Source organism: Eulemur rufifrons, chromosome 8 (genome assembly GCF_041146395.1).
Source record: "Eulemur rufifrons isolate Redbay chromosome 8, OSU_ERuf_1, whole genome shotgun sequence".
In the NCBI taxonomy this organism is placed as follows: domain Eukaryota; kingdom Metazoa; phylum Chordata; class Mammalia; order Primates; family Lemuridae; genus Eulemur; species Eulemur rufifrons.
The window spans coordinates 9,840,756-9,851,192 of record NC_090990.1 but is presented as its reverse complement, the minus strand read 5'-3'; the positions used below and the strand labels follow the sequence as shown (position 1 = coordinate 9,851,192).

The window sequence follows — 10,437 nt, the reverse complement described above, 5'->3', positions numbered from 1 at the left end:
CCAGGCTGGAGCGGTACAGGGCGGAGCTGCCCAGGTGGGGGAGCGGGGCTTCCCTTACCCCCCAGAGCACCGCAGAGGTGGGGGCGCCGATGACCCCTGGGCGAGGGGCCTGGGAGGGGGAGCGCGTGCACACAGCAGGGCCGTGAGGGGTCATCTGCTGCGGCCAGGCTCAGGGCACTGGGTTCTCAGAGCTGGACACGAAAGGGTTTGGAAAAGCAGAGAAGGGAGAGGGGAGGAGGCTGGGAGCAGGGGAAAGCTGGGCAGAGGTGAGTGGGGGGCACCATGACTGCACCCCCCTGTGTGCCAGGCCGACATGACCCTCCCTGAAATCACCCTGAGTGCTCAGGAAACCCGAGGTGGGCAGGGTTATCCCATTGTAAAGAAACGGCGTCTTGGAGAGATGAAGCTGTTTATCCAAGATCACAGAGGCCAAGGGCACCGCCAGGGCCCCACCCCACACTGTCCTCCGCCGTCCCGCCTCAGTGGCCCGTCTCGGCCAGGCTGGGGGGAGGTCAGCAAGCTGGAGCGAGGCGGTGGACTGTGGTGGCCGTGGCCCGCGAGGCCCAGTGAGGGACTTGGACTTGATCTTTGTGTGCAGACTCTGCAGTCCCAGGAAACTCAACTCTCGAACCACAGCGTCCAAGGGGCTTCTGCATAAAAGCCACAGAGTTTGCCCCACTCCAACAGAGGGCGGCAGCTTGGGTGTGCAGGGACATGGCAAGGGAACAAGCACGGGTTGCGCGCCAGCTACATGCCAGGAGCTTTACATGTGCAGCTCCGTTCCTCCTCCCTGTGCCCTGTGAGTTGGGGATAGCATTACCATTTTGCAGAGGATGCAGGAGGGTCAGAGAGGTACAGTCACTCACCCACAGTCACACAGCAGAGGCTGAGCCCAAACCTAGAGCTTCCTCTACCGCAAGCTCCTCCAGCTCCTGAGGCTTAATTGGGGCCGTGGTTTGGGCACAAAGCAGAAGATTTGTGTCTTGATGCCACTTCTGGAATATTTGGGCAAGAGATCTGGGGCAGTTGCCCCCCACCCCAGACAAAGCCACCTCTCTGAACATCATGATGACCGGTCAAGGATTTGTTAAAATCTGGGACCATGAGCTACCCTCTACCCCGGATGCCGGGTCAAGTCAGTTGAGAACAGGAGCAGGGGTGTGTGTTGTGGGCGGTGGGGTTGGGGTTTGCTGCTCTCTATGGGCCCGGGCCCACCTCACCTTGGCCACCCCAACCCATCAACTGCTCACGGTAACAGGATAACTGGCTGCCTGTTAACATCCCAAGCCCCGGTCTCTGCTCTTGGGCAGCCACTGGCTACGGTCCCACCCTTTTTTGCGCACCCTGGCAATAAGTGCCAGGAAACTGAGGACCGCAAGGGGGCACAGTGCCCAGGGCAAGTCCCTTCCAAAGCCATTGCCCCCACGTGCCAGCCCCCAATTTCTCCCTCTTCCACATCACGTGCCCAGCAGTAGTGGAGGTGGCTGAGGTGGGGAGACAGCAGGTTTGAAGCCAAAGCAGCTCTGCCACCCCTAACTCCTTCGCCACCTGGACCCTCAGTTTCCTCTTCTGTCCAATGAGGAGAGCCCAGGGGCAGGAGCCTGTCTCTACCTCATTCATCACTGAGTCCTTCCAGAGCCTAGAACAGTGCCCCTCACACAGCAGGTGCTCAGCAAATACTGCTGGACCATGAGTGGTTTCCGGACATTGGCCGTGAGCTGGCCGTGTGGGGAGCCGATGGGAACAGATTCCGGGTCCCTTCCCAAGACCCCAAATCAGAATCTTGGGGTGCAGAGGGAAGAGTCTTTGTTAAAATCTCCCCTGGGTGATTAGGATTCCAGGGATTGGATCATCTTTGAAGCTCCTTCTGTCCCCGTGATCCGAAGGGAGAGACAATGCCCGGAGACAGGGGAATGGCCTCAGTGACCTTTCGAGGTCCCTCCTGGCCACTGAAGCTGGAGGATGCAGTGTTTGTGTGGGTGATGCCTCGGGAATGGGGGGAAGGAGGAGGAATGGTGGGCGGGGGTGGGTAACGGGATCTGACACCCAGGAGCAGTGACTCAGGCCCTCAGCACCATGACTGTGTGTCTGCATTTAGCCACTGGCTCCTATTTCCCTGGCGAGCGGCAGGCTTCTGGGCCCCCCACCTGCCCCCACCCTCACTCCACCTCACCTTAGTGCTGGTGACTTCCCGGCAGCCCTAGGGCCCCCTTGGCCAGGAAAGGTGACACAGCCCCAGACCCGGCAGGAATCTCCAGGAGAGGTGACAGACCCTCTTGTCCCAGGCACCACCCTGGCCCCCAGCTGTGCCCTGCCCTGCCCCCACTTCACATAGCACCGGCACCACTAATACCCCCGTGGACGGAGCCCCCCAAGGATGAAGCTCCAGACTGGGTTCTGTGGGGCCAGACAAAGGGAAAGAGTCCCCACCTCCCCAGTCTAATGCGGAGACAGGTGAACCCTTGCCCCAGGGGAACTGCCAGTGGGATAGGGGAGAGGGGACACATGTCACACTGCCAGGGGCTGGGGATGGCCAGTGAAGTGGGCATCTGGGGGAGGGGGCTGTGTGGGTAGGAGCAATCAGAGAGGCCTCCCTGGGGGAGGGGGAACTGGCGCTGATCTGGGAGGAAGGGCAAGAGTTGCAGGAGAGCAGAGGCCCCACACTGTGGCCCGGGCAGAGCAGGGGACCTGCCACCTCCCTGGCTTCTGCCCCGGCCCCGCACTATGTCAGTTCCAGCTCTGCAGACCAGTGGGCGGGAGACAGGGGCTTCTTGGGTCCTCCAGGCAGTCTGTCTCCATGCACTTACGTTCACTTCACCCGGCCTCTGGGAGGGTTTGGATCCAACACATCCGGGTTCGAATCTCAGCTCTGCCACTTACACAAGTGTGAGCCCCTCCCCCGGCCCCTTTCTGCAAGGTTCCCTGTCTATAAAATGGGCATAATGTCTGCTCCTTCCAGCTGTGTGGGGATCCAAAGGGGCCGCGCTGGACAGCCTGCAGCTGGGAGCCTGTGCCCGAAGAGCTGCAGGAGTGAGGGCTGGAATAACTGGAATAACTGTCTTCCGGAGCGCTCCTCTACGTCTAACCGAAACCCCGTCTGCTGCGGGCCGAGCCATCTCCCCTGAGGGGGTCAAGCAGAGAGTTGCTGGGAACGTAACCTTCTAGATCTTCGAGGACAGTTATTAAATGATCTACCTCCTCCCCCCGAGTCTGGGCCCAAGCCCCAGCTTCGGCTCGAGCTGCCAGCTTTCTCCTCTTGGGACCCCTAAATGTTCCGAGAATCGGTGGGGGAGTGTGAGCATGGGAGCTGGCAGGGGGACAGCTGCACATCCTCAGCCCCCTCCAGGGCTGTCTCACCCCTTCCTTAGAGATGGGCTGTAAACAGTGTCTGCCCTGCGGGAAGGAGCCCCTCACTTCAGTGGGGGCGGGTGTGGAGGGGGCTTCACCTACCCCTGTCCCAAGGAGCTTGAGTCTGCCTGGGGAAGGCGCAGCCCGCAGAGAAGCAGAGTCTGAAGGGCGGGCACAGTCCTTAGAGAGCCCCTAGGCTGATGGGACAGACAGAAGACTCGAGAAACACCAAACCCACAAGGTCGTGGGGCAGGCGCGGGAGTCCGAGTGAGTGGCAGGGGACAGAGTCCAGCCCGCTGCTCGGTGGCGTGCAGGCCCCTGGGGCTGCAGTGATCGGCCTGGAATGCCAGGCCGTGAGCTCAGCCGTCCCGGCCTGCGTGTGTCGGGCTGTCAGCAGGGCCGGCTCACGGGAGAAGATTTCCAGCCCCCTCCGGGCCACGGAGAGGCCTAAATTTAGCTAGTAGACAAGGGGCTGGCCCTGAGCCCAGGGACAGTCGGGCCTTATAAAGCGCCAGCAGTCGGGGCCCGGCACGCTCCCCCGGAGGCCTGTGCCCACACCCCTCTCCTGTCCAGCCCCTGCCCGCCTGGACGGGGCCGGCGCCTGCCCGCGGATGAGCCACAGGACTTCCTCCACCTTCAGAGCGGAGAGAAGTTTCCATTCCTCCTCCTCTTCCTCCTCTTCCTCCTCTTCCTCCTCCTCCGCCTCCCGTGCCCTGCCGGCCCAGGACCCACCCATGGAGAAGTCCTTGAGCATGTTTTCTGAGGATTTTGGCAGCTTCATGAGGCCGCACTCAGAGCCTCTGGCCTTCCCAGGCAAGTGCTGCGGGCTCCGAGGGGAGGGGAGATGCACAGGTAGGGGACATCTGCTTCAGGGCACCACCGAGTGCACTGTGGCTGCAGATCTGCCAGGAACAGGTGCTGCACAGCCCACAGCCACGTGTGGTGGCCCAGACAGATGTGGCCGCAGGGACAGATGTGGCCATGAAAACAGGTGGGGCTCTAAGGAACAGTAAATGCCCCAGGGCTCAGATGGCTCCAGTGGCTACCCATGGCCTGGTCCTAGCCGGAGCCCTGGAGGGCTGGATGGGGTTGAGGGGTGGGGCAGCCCCCAGCCTCCAGGCCCGGGGTGGCATTGTTACAGACTGTCAGGTACACACACACACCACCTGTGTTGGGTGAGGCCCCATCCCCACCTCGGAAAGGTGGGCTGCAAGAGCAAGGAGGGGCTTAGAAGCTAGGGGGGAGGTCGGGCCTGGGGGAGCAGCCCTTTGTCCCAGGGGAAGGAGCCAGAAACCCAGGTCCTGGATGCCAGCCCTGCCCCATGCCCCACTGACAGCAGCCCTCCCCACAGCCCGCTCTGGGGGGCAGGGCAACATCAAGACCCTGGGAGACGCCTATGAGTTTGTGGTGGACGTGAGAGACTTCTCACCCGAAGACATCATTGTCACCACCTCCAACAACCACATCGAGGTGCGGGCTGAGAAGGTGAGCCTGGCCCCGCCCCACCCCTGGGTGCCCCTGCCCTGTTCCTTCCGCCTAGTCCATCTCCTGCCTGTGTCCCCCACTCCCACCTCCCATCCTGGGCCCCCACACCCTGGCCAGTGTCCCTTCCCCACCCAAACTCCCCCAGAGCGAACCAAAGGCCTTGCCCCATGTAGCTCATGGGCCAGGGGACCCCCTCACTGCCTCCCTCTGCCCCAAGGAGCCCAGGGCAGCCGAGGGAGCTTCGGGGAACGTAAGAGGGCTGGAGGGATGTGCAGAGGGAGACCCGAGGGGGTGGGCCCGAGGGTGTGGATGACCGGAGGGAGACGGCGATGGGGGCATGAGGACAGCTGCTCTGGCAGCCCATGGGGGGATGTGGGTAGCAGGGGGACTCACCTGGGCAGCAGTGGAGGGGTCTCCCCCCATGACACGCCTCCAGCCCTGTCCCAGCCCAGAGCCAGAGGCCCAGCTCCCACCCTGGGGACCCAGAATTAGGCTCAAGGCTGCGCAGGGACCCTGCAGTTTGGGGTCACGCACACTCCAGCCCACACACTCCCTCCATTCACAGGTCTCAGGTCACTGGGTCCCCGGGGTCTCTGAGTCCGAGCTCCCAGGAGGCACTGACGCCTCCACCCTGGAGAGGGTGTGACCAGGCCTGAGCAGGGATGCTGCCCTTGGCCTCTCCCTGATCCCCTATGGGCCGGCTTCAGCCCCGAGCATGCGAGGGTGGACTGCTGGGCGTCCCTGCCAGGATGCCAAGGGCTGTGGGCACGTGCCAGCCCTGCCACCCCCGACAGTGACTCAGCTGCCCCAAATGCCTCTGGACACCATGTGCTGGCTGAACTGTGGGGGAGGGGCTGGCGGGTGGACACCGATGTGTCTGGGTATCCAGAGGGCATGGCTCTCCTCTGTGTCATCTTCTCCCGCCTTGCTCGGGAGGCCCAGATTCCAAGCCACTGCCGGAGAGCCTCCTCCCCCCCTGAGTCCCACCCGTCGCCAAGCCCCTTGCCTCCCCTTGGAACTACTGGAGCTCCTGTAGGCACCCTGCCCTGTCCCTACACATCCTGTGGCCATCACCACCCTGGCCAGCCCCTCTGCACCAGAAAGCAGAGCCCCTCAGCAGGTGGGGCCCAGCCAGGAGAGAGTGGGGAGAAGGGGACTCTGGCTTGTCACAAGCAGCACGGGCTGGGGAGCAGCCCATCCTGACCTGTCACCCCTTCCCCAGCTGGCGGCTGATGGCACAGTCATGAACACCTTTGCTCACAAGTGCCAGCTGCCGGACGACGTGGACCCTACATCGGTGACCTCGGCCCTGCGGGAGGATGGCAGCCTCACCATCCGGGCACGGCGTCACCCGCACACAGAGCACGTCCAGCAGACCTTCCGGACGGAGATAAAAATCTGAGGGCCTCCCCTTCCCCTGCCCTCCCCGCTCCCCACTGGCTGCCAGCAAGCCTTCCTAACCCCTTCCCACAGTCCCTAGGACACCAGCCAGGGTTCCAGCCCTGATGCCCCTCAGTCCCCAGGTGGGCCACCGCCCAAACTAGGACCCTCCACTCTGCCCAGGGCAGGCCAGGGACCCCTTGGCCTCCCCTGTGGTGCTCAGATTTCAGATATGACCTCCCTCACTTAATCCAGAATAGAAGGTTGGGGTGGAGGAAGGGAGATCCCAAAGAACCCAGTCTAGGGAGGAGGAGGGGGACAAGCAGGGCATCTGGGCAAATGATCTGCAGGACAGACAGACAGACAAGTCCTTTGATCTCTGCAGTCTCTGCAGGGCAGGGGCAGGGGGACCAGGGACCTGGGACCCCCTTGGCCAAGGGGAGTGGAAGAGGCACAAGGAAGCCATAGGCAGAGGTGCCTATCTAAGTGGAACTGCCCGAGGGCTCAAGGAGGCCAGGAGACAGCAGTGACGGTAACCCCCCTCCACCAGTCTCCAAGCCCCAAACCAGCTGGCAGGCTGCCCGCCAGCCCTGTGCCCCCAGCCAGCCAGCTGTGCCAGGGCAGGGCCATGCTGCATCTGTACATATCGTAGGTGGGGTTTTTCCAATACAGCCTGTTGGTGAGAAACTGTGTGAAACTCCTGCAGCGCGTTACCTGCTGGTGCCTCCAGGAGGGTAGGGCCAGGGTGGGGCTGGTCCTGCTCCCTCCCATCCACAGGCGGGGCTCCTGGGGCTGCACCCACTGCAGACAGGCTCACCCAACCGCAGTGGAAGCCAGAGCATGGATGGGGCTCTGGGTCTTCAGGGTTGGACCCCAGATTCTTGCAGCCTTCTCCTCTGCGCAGTCACCTCCCCCTCCTTCTTCCTTCTTAATCTATGAATCTACAGGTTTAGTGTGTGTATAACACACACACACACACACACACACACCCCATCATTGTCTTTCAAATACTCAGCATTACCATTGGTTGAGGCCAAATGCAGAGCATTGTAAAATCAGATTTACAATCCCCATTTTCATCAATGGGGAAACTGAGTCTGAGCTGTTGAGTGCCTAGCTTTGTCATTGAAGGTTGGATCTGAACCCAGGGTGTCAACAGCTGCTCTCAACCCCCCACTACTGGGCACTAAGGAGGGTCTCCCCTCACTCTGCCTCTCTAGGACTGTGTACCCCCCCCCCCAGGGCTTCCTGCCAGGGGACAGGGAGAATCATCAAAAAGCCCCTAAGCCCATTCCCTCCTGGTCCCCAGTCCGGGGCAGGGAACTCCACCAGCCTCAACCCTGGGGAACACTTGCTGCTCCCAGCAACCGGCTCAGCCTGCCACATACAGAAGGGGTGAGGGGTAGGGGTGGTTTGTGGGTAGACAGGGTCCCCAGGGCAAGTGGCAGGGCCAGCCTCTGCCCTTTGAGCCTCTCTGGTCAGTGTGCTATAGGGTGACCTCTCACTCCTGCTATTCTGGGGCCCTTGGGGGAAGCCGGGGAGCGGGGCCTCGGGAGGTCCCCGGCACTGGAACCTGTACACACAATAAATGACCCTCTCACAGACTTCTGGAGACCACCTGCCTGAAGTTCTCAAGCTCGGGGCAGGGCTGGAGGCAGCCGCTGGGAAACCCCAGGATAAACAAACTCACCTTCCTTGAGATCTGGGGGTGGAGAGGTAGCTCAAGTTAAAGCTTAAGACTTCACAGAAATGTGGGTGTCCTTGGCCTCCTCGGGTGGCTCCCCAGACCCATGGGGCAGGAACCCCATGATTAGTTCTGTGAAGCCCTTGCAGCACCTGTCTTCCGACTGCCCTCCCTGTCCTTCCCTTTCATTCATTCTTTCATCCGAGAGATATATGTCGTCCTGCCACTATGTGCCAGGCATTGTGCCAAGCACTGTCCCAGGCACAGAGACACAAAGGTGGGCAGGCTGCACCAGGTCGCCTGCCTTCCTGAAGCCCTTCTTGTACAGGATGCCAGCGCTGAGGCCCAGAGAGGCTGCATGACTGGCCCAGGGCCACACAGCCCCTGGGGTAGAGCTGGTTGGAATGGGGGGGGAAGGGGGGGGACGAGGCTGGGGGTGTGTGTGTGTGTGTGTGTGTGTGTGTGTCTGCTGGCTGGTTCAGGGAGCCTGGGGGACTCTCTGGAGGGACCCGCACCCCGCACCCCCAGGCGCGCTCCCCAGGGCGGCTCCCGCGGGCTGCGGTCAGGAGGAGGGGGGCGGAGGAGAGGGGGTGCGGTATTTCCAGCCTCCGTGACTCACTGATTCCACTGGGCTATTTGCAGCCCCGACACTCATCAGCGCGAGGTTGGGGGGAGGGGCCGGCTAGCTCCCCTCCTGCGCCCCCCACCGGGGCAGGCTCACCTGGGCGTCCCGATCCCAGCGAGGCCCCGACCTGGCCGGCCGGGCCTCGGAGCTGGGCCGCGGGCAGGCGGGCTGGGAAGGGGCAGCTTCCCCGTGCGGCTGAACACCCCCCCGCCCCAGCCGCCCCTTCCCCAGCCCGCAGTTTGGCGGTGATGAGGGCTGCGCTGGGGACAAGTGGCCGCCGGGGACAGGGCACGTCGGGTCTAAGGGAACCCAAGGTGACCCCGCGGGAGGGGAGGGCGGGACGGCCGCCGGTCTTTCGTCGGCTCCGCCCCCAGGCGCCCGGGCTGGCGGAGGCTCTTTGTCTCCCGGAGCCCCCACCCCTCTCCCGGCTAAATATAGGCCTGGCCGCGGGCCCTCGGCCCGCCCCCACCCGGAAGAGTAATTATAGCAGCCCCATTCATTGAGCGCCTAGTGTGTGCCTGGCGCACGCTCATCCCCACGCAAGCCCTGCAAGGTAGGTACTATTAATATCGCTGTTCCGAGAAGGACAGGGACGTTCAGAGAGGTCAAGCAGCTGGCCCAAGGTCACCCAGCTTGGCAGTGGCACGGCTGGGATTGAATCTTGCTGTGGCTGTGGAAAGCCTTCCACTGGGTCAACACGGATCAGTCCCCACCACTGGCAGCCCCGCAGGGAAAGGGGGCTCCCCCATCTGGAGGCTTTTTGGGCAAGAGACAGGGGAAATTGAAAAGATGCGGCCCTCTGGGGTCCGAGACCTGTGGGAGAGTCCAAGACACGTAAGAGGGGGAGCCACAACTCTTCGGCGTTTTCCTCTTTCGAACAAGATTTCCATACAGTATTAATAAGAGATAATACAAGATTCTGTTTACCTTTTGAGTAAACTGCAGAAAAAAAAAAGGGGGGGGGAGAGTTTTATCAGGTCTTTTGATTGAAAACTGAGTCTCCCGTCTACCCAAGGGTAAAGGTTCCAAGGCAGTGGGTCTATCACTGTCGTCTGGGGCCTGTAGATGCGCCTGGTCTCCGAGAGGCCACTGGGGTTGGCGTCCGCGTCTGGTCTCACCGTAGGCCCGGGCGCCGCTGGGCGCCACCGTGGTGCCCAGGTTGAGAGGCCTGGCGTCTCCCCCTAGTCCCAGCCTGGATTCGGCTGGAGACTGGCGTGCCCAGGAGGTGTGGCCTGAGTTTTTCTTCCCGCGCTTGTGGCTGGCGTGATCAGGAATTCAGACTGAGGTCAGAAGCCATAGAAACGCGCCCCGGTTTCTCAATTTGCTCTGAGGCCGCCGGACACAGTGCCTGGGAGAGGCGGGAATCGCTTTCTAATGCTTAAGTGCTGCTTTTTTTTCTCGGTTCTTTGGTTTCCGATCTCACTGATTCGCTCCTGGGATTAAACAACCTCTGGGGTCGCTGGCTGCGAGGGAAGGCCCCTTAGTGGAGGGATGCGGGTGGGACGTGCAGAGGCGGCGCAGTTCTCCTTTGCAGGGCTGCGTAGCCAAGGTTGGGGCTACACACTCTACACGTGGTCTTCACCTCACTTCGGGGGAAGTGAAAAATGAAGCAGTTCTCTTTGAGGGTCCAGGACTCCAAGTCAAGTGTTCCACTGGGAAGAACTTACATAGACTGGGAAGCTACCTAAGGTTGGTTAATATCACCTGAGTTACACGGAACCCTGTGTAGTTACTGTGAACCCAGTGAGTTGCAGAAGCAGTTTAGCACTAGTGAGGTGGTGCTTATCATCCGGTCTTAGTTGCCATCTTGGGCCAGTTATTGAATCGTTTATGGCTTTGAGTCTCTCATTTCGAACACGATATGAAAAGCAGTAGGCACCACCAAGGGGTATTTGTTAAGCTTTTTGATGCTGAA

The 10,437-nt window shown here is 61.6% G+C and overlaps 1 protein-coding gene across 7 annotated transcripts; it reads left to right on the top strand.

The window, feature by feature from the left end:
* Positions 1-3,894: 3,894 nt before the first annotated feature.
* HSPB7 (heat shock protein family B (small) member 7) lies at positions 3,895-7,421 on the top strand. 7 transcript variants are annotated; one of them, XM_069477373.1, is made up of 3 exons: positions 3,895-4,161; positions 4,700-4,818; positions 6,056-7,421. In XM_069477373.1, the coding sequence occupies exons 1-3, from the start codon at positions 3,960-3,962 to the stop codon at positions 6,233-6,235; spliced, it is 501 nt and encodes a 166-aa protein (XP_069333474.1). In that variant the 5' UTR covers positions 3,895-3,959; the 3' UTR covers positions 6,236-7,421. The 7 variants fall into 7 exon arrangements, with proteins under 7 accessions (XP_069333474.1, XP_069333470.1, XP_069333473.1 ...); XM_069477369.1 differs by having other exon boundaries at positions 3,908-4,159; positions 4,716-4,833; XM_069477372.1 differs by having other exon boundaries at positions 3,908-4,161; positions 4,700-4,833; positions 6,098-7,421.
* Positions 7,422-10,437: the final 3,016 nt, after the last annotated feature.

Coding starts and splice junctions, on each gene's coding strand:
- HSPB7 (XM_069477367.1), top strand. CDS start 3,960: ATGAGCCACAGGACTTCCTCCACCTTCAGAGCGGAGAGAAGTTTCCAT. Junction 4,162..4,684: donor AGAGCCTCTGGCCTTCCCAG/GCAAGTGCTGCG, acceptor CCCCACTGACAG/CAGCCCTCCCCACAGCCCGC. Junction 4,834..6,055: donor TCGAGGTGCGGGCTGAGAAG/GTGAGCCTGGCC, acceptor CCCCTTCCCCAG/CTGGCGGCTGATGGCACAGT.